Source organism: Hyla sarda, chromosome 1 (genome assembly GCF_029499605.1).
Source record: "Hyla sarda isolate aHylSar1 chromosome 1, aHylSar1.hap1, whole genome shotgun sequence".
NCBI classification, from domain to species: Eukaryota; Metazoa; Chordata; class Amphibia; order Anura; family Hylidae; genus Hyla; species Hyla sarda.
The window spans coordinates 460733558-460747946 of NC_079189.1; the positions used below are offsets into that span (position 1 = coordinate 460733558).

Genomic DNA, 14389 nt, shown 5'->3' on the forward strand with positions numbered 1-14389 from the left:
TTTTCTATCTTCGTTCTACTATATATGAAAGACTGTATCTATGATTGTCCAGCACCATATACCATCCTGACACCCGAATACATTGATTGCTGCACCTGCATAGTGGTTCTCTAGCAGTGCCCACCCATTTTTTCTACCTTTACTTACTTAGATTTGTAAATTACTTCTATTTTAAAATCTTAATGCTTCCAGAATTTATCAGCTGCTGTATATTCCAGAGGAAGTTATTTTCTTTTTGAATTTCCTATCTGTCTGACCACAGTGCTCTCTGCTGACACCTCTGTCCAATTTAGGAAATGTCCAGAGTAGGAGAAAACCCCCATAGCAAACCTCTCCTGCTCTGGACAGTTCCTGACATGGACAGAGGTGTCAGCAGAGAGCACTGTGGACAGACAGAAAGGAAATTCAAAAAGAAAAGAACTTCCTGTGGAGCATATAGCAGCTGATAAGTGCTGGAAGGATTAAGGAAGCTACTCATTTTGTCTCTGCATGGCATCATTTCTAAGTGTGGTAGCTGTTTGCCTGAGATGTGTCTTTTAAAATGGGGATCCACCCGGTATTTGCGACATTTAGCAAATATCGCTCATCATAAATCCCTAATCATTGCAAAAATCAGGAAGTCCTCTACCATATTGTGAAAAGTCTTCCAAATGCCATGTCACACAGCTTGTGTGCAAAAATACACTGTGACAAATTTATGTGACCTACAACCCTTCTAAATCTTTTCATAAATGACCTACCCAAGAACCTTGGGGGAGATGTAACATGTGTAGAGGAAGAGTGGAGGAGTTGCTCATAGCGACCAATCAGATTGCCTCTTTCATTCTTTAAAAAGTCCGCTAACAAATGAAAGAAACAATCTGATTGGTTGCTATGGGCACCACTCTTCCTCTACACAGGATTTCATAAAGCTCCCCCCTGCAACCCGTTCCCTAGTAAAAGCTGCTCTGTGTGTGTGTGTGTGTGCTTCCACTACCGACCACTAGATGGCAATGCGAAGGAAATTCCAGCTCCACCCCTGATACGGAGATATTCCTATGTAGAGGGCCGGTCATGTGACTCGCTGGAGTTCAGGAGTCCTCTCCCGGTGTCCCGGCAGTCATGGCTTGCAAGGTGTGCTGTACGGAGGTGTACAGCTGTATATTTGACTACAACACCCCGCGTATAGCGCTTATTAAAAGCCGCAAGGTTGGGCTGCTGAACAGAGTCATCCAGCTCGTCATCCTCGCCTATGTTATTGGGTAGGAGTTCTCCATAGAGCATAGCTTTGCTGTCTTTTCCTGTCAGCGGGTTATACCATTGTGCTATTGTCTCACCGCTTGCCATATGTTCAGGTCTGTCTGCGCCCGTAACTTGTGCACTACAACTCCCAGCATGAGCTGTCCGGGTATGCTGGTTGTTGTATTCTTGTGGCATATAGAGCTCTGTTGTTATAAAGTGTTAATAAGCTTTCCTGAGAAATACTTTACTGTGTAAGAGTTGTACCATAACTTTGATAGGGAAATAATATTTTACTGCTGTGGTGTTCAAACTGCGCACCTCCAGCTGTTGCAAAACTACAACTCCCAGCATGCCTGGACATGCTGGGAGTTGTAGTTTTGCACTAGCTGAAGGTTCACGTTTGGAGACCACTGTTGTACTGTGCCATAGTGGGTTGCCCTGTGCCCACCATCAGGACCACCCTCCAGCTGTGCTGCACTCCTGTCATCATACATACAGGTCATAGCATCAACTATCCTTTTTATTTGACGTCTCCCAACACCTTTTACAAGCCTGTGGGCACATTATGTCATGAGATTGGCAACTGTCCAGTTCTGGGACCCCCGCGATCAAACACTTTCCCCCTATGCTGTGGATAGGGGATAAGTATATTTAGGCTGCAGATGTCCTTTTAAATAGGAATTGTACAGCCTAATGTTTTACAGCTGTAAGTCCCAGCCTGACCGCAGATGGATTCACCATGCTCACTAGGCCTGTGGTCAGGCTGGGACTTGTGGTCATCATATGCACATGTGAAAACAATGTAACAGCTCACTGTGGTCCTCTGCTTCCACCATCCCAGGTGCCCGGAAGTTACCACAGCCGTTGTGTGAGCAATATCCAGCACTCCAGGTGTAGACAAAATTATAAAAATTAACTTTTAATCCATGCCATTAAAATAGTGATAGGAGAAACCATACATTAAAATCCCTTACGAATGAATGTTAAAACGCGTTGGTTAACTTTAAAGTTTTCTTCAATGCAACATAGAGCCAAATCCTATGGGGAATTATAATGTTGGGGGGGAGTCTGGGGCTCGAGAAATCAATTGCCATACAATCTCCCATCCCCATGCATTTACATGCTGACTGTATTTATGCTGTACTGCAATACACACATTCTTACTAGTGTTTCCCTCCCTCTTAAGGTCCATGAAAACTGTAATATATGGTAGTATAATGGTGCCCACGTACTGGTCAGTTACTATACCGATTTTCTCTAACCAGTTTATCCAGGTTACTGTGCAGCATATGGTGCTGTTTACGCTTTGTTGACGTTTGCATTTAGGGCCTTGTTACAAGTTAAATTGCATTGAGAGCTTTGTTACTCTTAAAACGTGACTGACCCTATTACAGGCCAGAATGATCTGTCTGGCACAGTGATAATCATGGTATGACAGATACAGCAACTGTGTCAGGGTTTCAGTTCTAAACTGAGATTGCAATACAGATGCTTCCCGACATTACAATCATCTGTCATAGTGCTGGGAAGGGAGTACGGAGTGAACTTGTGAGCTAATGCCAACTACGTAACACAGCTGACATTGCCAAAAGTATCAGAGATCATTCAAGTGCTTAAAGGGGTTCTCCGGTGCTTAAATATCTTATCCCCTATCCAAAGGATAGGGGATAAGATGTCTGATCGCGGGAGTCCCGCTGCTGGGGACCCCCGGGATCATGCACGCGGCACCCCATTTGTAATCAGTCCCCGGAGCGTGTTCGCTCCGGGACTGATTACCGGCGACTACAGGGCGGCGTGTGATGCCACGCTCCGCCCCTCAATGCAAGCCTATGGGAGGGGGCGTGATGGCTATCCCGCCCCCTCCTATAGGCTTGCATTGCGGGGCGGAGCGTGACAGCACACACCGGCGCAGGCGTGACGTCACACGCCGCCCGCCCTGTAGTCACCCGTAATCAGACCCGGAGCGAACACGCTCCGGGGACTGATTACAAACGGGGTGTCGCGTGCATGATCCCGGGGGTCCCCAGCGGCGGGACTCCCGTGATCAGGCACCTTATCCCCTATCCTTTGGATAGGGGATAAAATGTTAAGCACCGGAGAACCCCTTTAAATGCTACACAACCTAAATGCTGGTATCTAGGCTCTTAAACAGCAAACAGTGGCCTTCTCTCTTATTTGACTATGGTCATATCATTGGGTGCCAGCTTTTTAAAGCAAGTTGTAAGAAAGCATTATACAGTGCTCCCCCTAGGGGAGACTAAAATTGTAAAAAAAAAATAAATACAATCAATTAAAATTTTTAGTGCAGTACATATAAAACATTACATAATATTACAAATTCAGTGCATACATAATTATATAATCAATATAGTGCAGATTATGAGTAAAGTGACATTGTGCAATATGAATAGAACGCTTGAAACATACTCTTCGTTAATTGTTAATCAAAAGCACATTTGTTAACAACTGTATATTATAATTATACATTGCCAATGTAAGAAGGGAGGATCCTTACCAGCTCAATACATGTGTCATGGTGGCGCTGGCGTGCTACAAAGCTACTGCGTATGTGCTAGAAAAACTTCCCATTGCGAGACGGTCACACGGTGCTGACCACATGATCTATGGCGGTCATGTGATGTAGCTCACATGATCCAAGATGGTCACGTGTATAATCACCACAATAACGTATAACGCTATTGTTAAACCTGCGCAAACTAGGAAAATTAGTAGAGATGAGCGAAGTTACAGTGATTTTGATTAGTCATGAACCTCGCGGCTCAGCGGTTGCTATTTTTAGCCTTCATAAATTAGTTCAGCTTTCATGTGCTCCGGTGGGCTGGAAAAGGAGGATACAGTCCTAGGAGAGAGTCTCCAGCCCACCGGAGCACCTGAAAGCTGAACTAATTTATGCAGGCTAAAGTCAGCAGATGCCGAGCCGCGAGGTTCATGACTACTCAAATCACTGTAACTTCGCTCATCTCTAAAAATCAGCCCAAACTATGACAATCTATGTTAGAAGACTGTGCATGCATACCAGATGAATCAAAACTACTATAGGTATTAAATGTGCACCATGGGCTGTTATAGATAACTCGCATAAAGATGATGTGCTATCAACTGTGGAAGACATTTAGGGGAATCACAATAAGTATCACACGAATCACCCAAAGTGCAAGAAAAAGTGCAAACGTGTTACAGTAAAGAGAGTGCACAAAGGAGAGAGGCCCCCCAACTAACCTTACCCTTCGCCTCCGGACCAAAAGGTACCTGCGAGGTTCCAGGTTCGATGTCCCTTTTCACTGAAGCTACTAAGGGACCACTAATGCTCCCGGAATCCCCCTTGGCGGTTAGCCAAGGTATCTGCCCGCAGAGCCAATAACGGTTGGTACCCTGCCCATGCAGGAGTACCCGGGTTTTTGCAGGGAGGTGCAGAACCAAATGGCCACACACACCTCCCCTAGACCGCTAGGAGGGACACCCAGAAGGGCTACCGCATCCTAACAATCCTGTGGACACACAACACGCAAAGTGACACAGTGACAAAAAATAAATAAATAAGTGAATGTGTGCAGGTATACTGCCCGGACATCCGGCCTCATCTATAAAAAAAATTCTCTGATCCTAGCCAGAAGGCCGGGAATCAAGAGGTGAGTGCCACAAGGTGACGAGTTCATGGTGTCAGTGCTTCCACTCAGTGAGCCAGTACTCCAAGTGATTGTTGGCCCCTCGGGGTCAACACTCCCCGAGGCACTAAAGTACCTCGGCTCTAGACCCTTTCAGCCTCATGGCGAGACCTGGAGGGAACAGGTCACATCAGGGCAGCCATCGAGCTGATTCCTCAGAACCAGCCCTGGTACACCTGTCCCCTCCATGCAGCACCCATCGCCACCAGCCCAATACCGGTGCTTCAGGTCACCGGCAGATACTACACCTGATCTTATCAAGAACCGCACTGTGTTCATACTCGTCATCTTCAGAACAGTCATTAGACCCACATTAATTGCAGCAGCTTTATATATTAGGTACTACCATACTCAGGGATAGCTCCTACTTTACTGTGGGACCCAGATTTCTCCCTTGCCATATCAAGATTGAAAACTGGATGGGGGGGCTCTCAGCTTAGAAATGGGGGATCTCAGTCAATGGGGGATCTCAGCTTAGAAAATCGTAGATCTCCATCAGCTGAAATCTCACCACCCACAATATAACTCTAGAGCACGCTCGCTTTCCAGCAGTGCCCACCCTGATATAAAATAATCGATGTTATACAAGTCTCCCCATTGTTCTCAAAGTCTGCACCCATCTAAACCTTATCAAATAATGTGCTACAAAATTAAAAATGGTATGCAAAAAGTCTAATCATTTATTTAGAAAAAAAAGAAAACTTTTTTATAGAATTTTTTTTAGAAAATACATAAATAAAAAAAATTACATTAATATATTCCTCCACCTAAATCATTCTATATAGTCAAAACATTTTTTTGTAGACACATGTAAAGCATGCTGTATCCTCCCTTCTACATATTCCACATCCTTGAAGTCAGATTCTAAAAAGACAAAAAGAAAAAGATAAGTAAACCTACATATATAAGGTAGAAAATAATTTTTAAGAAACTGTATCAATCCTAATATTTCCAACAATGACAACATTATCCAGTGATAGTAAAGGGGATTTGTCAAGTGGCCTAATATCTATTAAAGGGGTACTCCGGTGGAAAACTTTATTTTTATTTTTTTTATTATTTTTAATCAACTGGTGCCAGAAAGTTAAACAGATTTGTAAATTACTTATATTTAAAAAAAAAAAAATCTTAATCCTTCCAGTGCTTATTAGCTTCTGAATACTACAGAGGAAATTATTTTCTTTTTGGAACACAGTGCTCTCTGCTGACATCTCTGTCCATTTTAGGAACTGTCCAGAGTAAGAGAGAATCCCCATAGCAAACATATGCTACTCTGGACAGTTCCTAAAATATTACTTGTCAGCAGAGAGCACTGGGCTCGTGATGTCAGCAGAGAGCTTTGTGTTCCAAAAAGAAAAGAATTTCCTCTGTAGTATTCAGCAGCTAATAAGCACTGGAAGGATTAAGATTTTTTTTTAAATAGAAGTAATTTACAAATCTATTTAACGTTCTGGCACCAGTTGATTTAAAAAAAAAAAGTCCACCGGAGTACCCCTTTAACTAGTTAATGACCATGGACATGTATTCTCGTCCATTTGCCGATAACCATTGTACGAGTTGGGAGCCTGCGTCATACCGGCTGGCCCCGCGCTAATTCTTGTAGCTGGGGGCCGGCGTTAATAGCCAACATGTGGCGATCGCTGTGGCTGGCTATTAACCCTTAAGATCGCCGCTGTCAAAGTTGACAGCGGTGTCTAGAGGAAGCTATGAACACTCCCTGGTGGTCCAGTGGGGTGGATTGTCCCCCAGCAGCAGGATCGCAGTGGGACTATCCACTGTGGAGGTAGCCAGAGGGCTTACCTCCTGCTGCTGCGGCTGTCCTGGTTCTCCCATTGATAAAGCCTGGCAGGACCTGGCTTTATTAATGGAGCGCAGATCACACAGATCAATGTGGTAGCTCCCACCATCCCTTTTTTTTTTTTTTTTTTTTTTTTTTTTTTTTTTTTCTGTCCCTGCCTATTACCCATCATATTAAAAATGCCTTTTGTCTGCCTGGTAGTGTGCTCACTACCAGGGAGACTTCCTTAGCAGGCACGACGTCACTGATGCCTGCTGGGGGGGCACACTTCCGCCCTTAGTTCAGGTATACAGGGTGCCTCCAGCTGTTTCCCCACTACAACTCCCAGCTTTCCCTGACATCTATTGGCTGTCAGGGCATGCTGGGAGTTTGTAGTGGGGAAACTGGTGGCATACTGTATAGGTAAACACGCAATCCCCCCGGCATAATATTTTACCTGTCCCTGGGAGCCCGGGCCGGCGTGCGACGCCAGGGAGTCTGCGCGCATCCTCTTCCTTCAAAGCGCTCGCTCCCGCCTGATAGAATTCAGACCGATGCCTGGCCGGCATCGGTCCGAATTCAAGCGTGACGTCACGTCAGGCTGCAGCCGGCCGCTAGGAGGGAGACCCCTAATGGCTGGTTTTTAAATGTAAAAAATAAATAAAAATAAAAAGTATATTAGAGATATGTTGTAGTACCTAAGTACTACAACATATCAAAAAAATAATTTGACAGTGCCCGTTTAAGGGGTTAATAAGTAATTTGTACATCATAATTTAATCAATAGTCTATACCATCCTAAAACACCATATCTAACAAATTACATAAAAGGATCTTACATTACACTAAATTCTACATTAAGCCCGTTAGGGCGCAGCATATTCAATTGATAAATCCACCACATCTCTCTTATTTTTTCTGGATGGCCAATCGGTCCCTGCCCCTTTTCGGAACAGGCAATAGTCAATAGCCATAAACCGTAGTTCATTCTCCATGTGGCCAGTCTCGCAAAAATGTTTGGAGACTGGCAGGTCCATTTTACGTTTCCTAATGCTATACCGGTGCTATACCAGCGATTATTCACCCTAGTTTTGAGGCTTCAGGTGGTCTGGCCTACATAAAGTAATTTACAGGGGCAAATGAGAACATATGACCCAAACTGAATCGCATGTTTGAGTTTATACACTTTCTTGGTGACAGGATGGATAAATTGGCTGCCTTTGGTTATTTTATTGCAGTTAATACATGATAAACACGGACATGAGCCTAATCTTTTTGAACCCAAAAACTTCAGACCCTCTGTCTTCTCAGCATGCACTTCTGTATTTATGAGTCTATCTCTCAAATTTTTAGACCTTTTTATAGGACATCAGAGGTTTGGATGAAAAATATTGGATAGTAAGAAAAGTATCTCTCCTGATATACCAATACTTGTTGAGAATTTTAGAAATCATAACACAATGCTGGTTATATGTGGAGACAAATGGTGTTCTCTACTCATCAAAGTGGTTTCTCTATCCAGGGATTCTACCTTCTTCCTATGTATATAAATAATTTTATTTGGATAGCCTCTCTTCAAAAAATTGTCAGTCATATGGTCTAAATTTTTTTTTATCATTTCACCATCTTCATCCACCACCCACCTCACCCTGAGCATCTGGCTGTAGGGGAGGGAGTTGATAATTCTCCTCGGGTGGCAGCTGTTATAGTGCAACAATGGCCCTTATTTACTAAGAGTGGAGTGTAGGTTTCTTTGTGGGTTTTAATTCCCTACAATTTATTTCCCACGGTATTTACTAAGGTTTCCCTACATTTTCCACTTTCCCTACACTTTGCTTTTTTTACACATGCTCTGATCTGTGGGGTTTTCCTCAGCTCAAATCCACCACATTTTCTGTGGAAACCTTAGTAAATATGTTGTTTTTTTTGTGAAAATGTCGGGGACACAACTCTTTTCGGAGACCATGCCCCCCTTTTCCTGGCAGTCACTCCCCTTTTTCGGGTTTTCTTAACAAAATGGAGAGTTAGTTGGGGTTTTTTCATTTCTGGTGCAAAATCTGGCACAGACAGAATTTTTGGCGCAATGCAACAGAATCTGGTGCACAACCCGACAAAACATGTCAGGTTTGCAATACATATACATATATACATGAGGGCCAATGTGTTCCTATCTGTGGGTTTGATGTATAGGCTGGTGTGTAACTTGTTAACCTTTTGGATGATCTGGTATCCAAAAGGGATAACTTCAGTCATGGATTGAATCATGGTAAATGAAATATTAGCATAGATTATTATTCAAGAAATTATAGAAGAGCTGTAGCTCATCATGGGTACCAGTCCAGAGGACTGTGACGTAGAAAGAACTTTTGTACAGCTGCAATGTCCTTTTCGTGGTCTATTGAGGTGGAAAGACTAGTGATGTCGAATGACACCAAAAGAGTGTGGTCTAAGACAACCAGATCTCAATTTTTTTATGAAATAAATCACTTGTGTCTCTAATATACGACCTTGCTGAAAATACAAAGGGTCTCAATACCTTGTCTAACAGGATAGACGCATTGCTCAGGATGGAATTTCCTCCTGAAACATTCGGTCTATCAACCCATGGAGGTCTGGATATGGAGTCACACTCAAAATCAAAGTGGAAAACCACATTACAGGCTTATCCAACTTTGATGTAAAGTCCTTAAAACAAGTCAAAATGAGGCTCAGTAGTGTGTGTGGCCTCCACATGCCCGTATGACCTCCCTACAATGCCTGGGCATGCTCCTGATGAGGTGGCGGATGGTCTCCTGAGGGATGTCCTCCCAGACCTGGACTAAAGCATCTGCCAACTCCTGGACAGTCTGTGGTGCAACGTGGCATTGGTGGATGGATCGAAACATGATGTCCCAGATGTGCTCAATCAGATTCACGTCTGGGGAATGGGCGGGCCAGTCCATAGCATCAATGCCTTCCTCTTGCAGGAACTGCTGACACACTCCAGCCACATGACGTCTAGCATTGTCTTGCATTAGGAGGAACCCAGGGCCAACCGCACCAGCATATGGTCTCACAAAGGGTCTGAGGATCTCATCTCGGTACCAAAAGGCAGTCAGGCTACCTGTGGCAAGCACAAGGAGGGCTGTGTGGCCCCCAAAAGAAATGCCACCCCAAACCGGTCATGCTAAAGGATGTTGCAGCAGAACGTTCTCCATGGCGTCTCCAGACCCTCACGTCTGTCACATGTGCTCTGTGTGAACCTGCTTTCATCTGTGAAGAGCACAGGGTGCCAGTGGCGAATTTTCCAATCTTGGTGTTCTCTGGCAAGTGCCAAACGTCCTGCACGGTTTTGGGCTGTAACCAACCGCCAATTGTTGCCCTCCATGTCTTCTGATGTACTGGCCAAAACATCAGCAGGGAAGCCTAGTAACTGAGAAGTTGTCTGTGGTCACCACCTGCAGAACCACTCCTTTATTGGGGGTGTCTTGCTAATTGCCTATAATTTCCACCTGTTGTCTGTTCCATCTGCACAACAACATGTGAAATTGATTGTCAATCAGTGTTGCTTCCTGAGTGGACAGTGTGATTTCACAGAAGTGTGATTGACTTGGAGTTACATTGTATTGTTTAAGGGCTCCCTTTATTCCTGCATTGTGTGTGTATGTGTGTATATGTATATAATATATAATATTTCCAGCAGTGCAGCTTATGGGTTTATTTTGACACGGACAGATGTCTTTCCACTCCCACTTCTCTACTCCATTAACCCGATAACGACCATGGACGAGTATAGACGTCCAGGTTGGCGGCCGTTCCCGCACCTGGACGTCTATACTCGTCCATTATTCTCGTGGGTGCTGCCCAGTGCACCCACGAGATCGCGGCAGGGACTCGGCTGTATCACACAGCCGGGACCCTGCTGCACTGCCAGGACCGAAGTAAACTTCGGTCCCGGCAGTTTTAACCCTTACAGCCGCGGTCGGAAGTGACCGCGGGCTGTAAGTGTTATGACAGAGGGAGGGAGCTCCCTCTGTCTCCTCTGCAGCACCCAGCATCGCGATTGCGGGGTGCTGTGTGTGTCCGCGGCTGGCCGGGACCTGCCGCACTGTCGGGAGTGAAGTTCACTTCACTCCCGGCAGTTTAACCCTTACAGCCGCGGTCAGAAGTGACCGCGGCTGTAAGGAGTTCTGACAGAGGGAGGGGGCTCCCTCTGTCTCCTCTGCAGCACCCCGCATCGCGATCGCGGGGTGCTGTGTGTGGCCGCACTGCCGGGAGTGAAGTTCAGTTCACTCCCGACAGTTTAACCCCTACAGCCGCGGTCAGAAGTGACCGCGCGCTGTAAGGAGTTCTGACAGAGGGAGGGGGCTCCCTCTGTCTCTCCTGCAGCACCCCGCATCGCGATCGCGGGGTGCTGCTGCATACCTGGGCTGCCGGGGGTCCTACAAAGACCCCCAGGTCTGCCCTGGGTATTGCCTGCCAGTGAAATATGCTGCCTGCTAGTGAAAACTGGCAGGCAGCATATAACTGCAATGCTTTGGAATACTAAGTATTCCAAAGCATTAAAAAGTGTAACAATAAATAAATAAAATAAAAGTGTAAAAAAAAAAAAAAAAAAATGTATTAAATATACATTTATTAAATGAATCTAATAAAAAAAAAAAAAGCATAATGTGTAGGATCGCATTGGCGGACATCCGCAGCATGTAATATGCTGCGGATGTCCGCCACGTGATCCTACACATTATGCAGCAGTCACGGTAATGAGCTCGCTGCTGCGGCTGGGTAGCTTTGTGCGTCCACTCATAGCGGCGGATTTTCCGCCAGCAGTCATGAGCGGACACACTGAGCTACCCAGCCGCAGCAGTAATGGATATATTCACCATGAGCGGGTGCTTATTCCCACAACATGGCGGATATATCCATCAGGAGCCTTAACTGTCACAGACAGACGCGTTATACTGCCAGCCGACCAGCCAATAACTTGTAGGGGTGCGGTATATAAATGGGGTCACTTGTGGGGGTGGGGGTACTGTTCTGCCCTGAAAGCCAAATGGCGCTCCTCTCCTTCTGAGTCCTACCACGCGGCCAAGGAACCATATATGGCCAAAGCGGGGGTATTTCCGAACATGGGACAAGCAGCTAAATAAAATATAGGGTGCATTTCTTTCAATATCAGAAGTGATGTACAAAAAATATGCCCCCCAAATGATGCATTTGTGAAAAATTGCAATTTTCGAATTTTTAACACTGACTTTGTAATAATTCCTGCCAAAAAACTATGGTGTTAAAATACTCACTGTACCCCCTAGCGAATACCTTGAGGGGTCTAGTTTTTAAAATGGGGTCATTTGGGGGGGGGGTTCCTATGTTCTACTACCTTTTAATTTCTGCAAACCTTGCATAGCACATAAAAAAAATGTACTTTTCAAATTTTCAAAATTTCAAGTTAAATTGTTAGGGTTCTAACTAATTTAAAATGTTAATTAAAAACTAAAAAATGACGTCAAAATAAAGTAGACATCTGAAAGTATAAGTTTCATGAACTATTTGGTCAGTAAGTATAAATATATGCAACCAATTAGTGTTAAAATAGCAAAAAATCGTAATTTTTTGTAAAAATTTCAAGATTTTTTGCATTGTAAAAAAAAACTACAAATTATATCTGCTTACTTTTACTATGTACATGAAGGACAACTTGTGACAAAAAAACAATGTCAGAATTATCGTGATTGGCAAAACGTTACCAGAGTTATTCTCTAATAAAGACAGACATCCCCGATTTGAAAAAACAGGCCTGGTCTTTCAGGGGCGTACAGGTTTATTTGCATTGGTCCTTAAGGGGTTAAACCTAAAGGAGTGCGCTGTTGGAAAAATCATATCCCTTATCCAAAGGTAAGATGTTAGATCGCAGGGGACCCCCACGATCTACGGGCCAGCAGCAGCAGCGTCCTGAAAAAGGAAACTTGCAGTTTCCGCATTCGTGACGTCACGCCACGCCCCTTCTATTCATGTCTATGGGAGGGGGTGTGATGGCTCATGCACAGCTATGACGCCTCCTCCCATAGATGTGAATGGAGGGGGCGTGGCAGCTTGCATCACCAGTCATTGGGCATGCAGCTGAGTTCGCTCTGTGCACCGAATGACAGGGGTGCTGCAGCGGAGATCACGGGGACCCCCGCAATCTAACATCTTATCCCCTATCCAAAGGACATAACATGTTTCCGGTACTGTTGTACCTAGAGACCTAAGCCAGAGAGCCATTCCCCTTTAAATTGTCACACAAACTGGGTGGTGGAAGCTCTCTGGCCATGTTGAAATTAACTCAAAAGTTGAGGTGCTGTGACCACAAGATAGGGTCTGGAATTGGGATGTCAGTACATTTGGGTGACAACCAAATAGATTTTATGCCTTCAGTTGCATACAGCACGTCAAGATTTGTTTAGGCAGTATATTCCAATATTGATATGTCAACAGTTAGTGTATGTTCACATGTAAAGGAAGTTCCAACATGTTTTTCACAAAGAATTTGTGGCAGAAATCCAAGGCTGAAAACCTATCATCAGAGGAACTAATCCTGTTTTTTTTCCACATGGAATCCATGGCAAATAAGTGTGATAGGTCGCATATGAGATATCTGAATTTTGTGTGTGTGTTTCACTGTTTTCAGACATGGAGAAGCCCTCTTAATGCCACCCTGCTCAGCTCTTTTTAATATTATTCAACAGGTGAGTGTTTGTCTGGGAGAAAGGCTACCAGGAGTTTGACACTGTAGTCAGCTCTGTAACATCGAAAGTGAAGGGTGTTGCAGTGACAAATACATCTGATCTTGGGTTCAGGATCTGGGACGTTGCCGATTACATTATACCTGCTCAGGTGAGTTCTGTTAAGTGGGCGATCATATTGCACAGTTCTCATCTATATCTATAAATATATAAAACTCAATGTGTGTGTTCCAGCATCACGTCCAAATGGCTTAAGATATTAACATGAAACTTGGCACACATGTTACTTATTTATGTCAACAACAAACATAGGATAGGTAATTTAACCCTTACTCACCCCCATTTGCCAGGGTTGGGGTTTTTGTTTAAAGTCCCATACAAGTCTATGTGAAATATGTTACTGCATAACTTCCAAACGGCTGGAGCTATTTCAATAATACTTGGTCACATGTTACTTATGTCCACTTAAAATATAGGATAGTTAATGTAACCCTTAACTACCCCCATTTGTGAGGGTTAAAGTTTTTGTTTAAAGTCCCATGCAAATCAATGGGAAATGTATGTTCCCACATAACTTCCATACGGCTGGAGATATTTCAATACCTGGTACACATATTACTTATGTCAAATAAAAAGATATGATTAACCCTTACCTACACCCTTATATAAAAGAGGGGTTTTTGCAAGTATATGGGACTTCCTGTACCTTACGCCACAAGCTCCGCTCTGCATCTCCTGCTTGCAAGCAACACCCCATCTCACAAAGACACGCCCACATTTTAAGTCCGACCCCTTTATATTATGTACCCTTTTTGTGCATTGGTCTGGCTTGCCAATCACGCCCAGTCCCACAAAGCCACATCCCCTTCTATTTTCAGCTTACAATATCTTTATCACAAATCAGTCCTACCTGAGGAACAGTATATGCGGTCGGGATAGGAGGTTGAGTTATGAGGACGGGATATGGGGTTGGGATATGACAACAATATATGAGTATGAGA

General features: G+C 44.2%; 1 protein-coding gene across 1 annotated transcript in view; it reads left to right on the forward strand.

Annotated features, from left to right (window-relative positions):
- Positions 1 to 1024: 1024 nt before the first annotated feature.
- P2RX4 (purinergic receptor P2X 4) overlaps positions 1025 to 14389 on the forward strand; it is a 69808-nt gene continuing 56443 nt past the window's right edge. The window contains 2 exon segments of the mRNA XM_056534589.1: positions 1025 to 1241; positions 13392 to 13539. Coding sequence (XP_056390564.1) covers positions 1102 to 1241; positions 13392 to 13539 — 288 coding nt within the window. The 5' untranslated portion in view covers positions 1025 to 1101.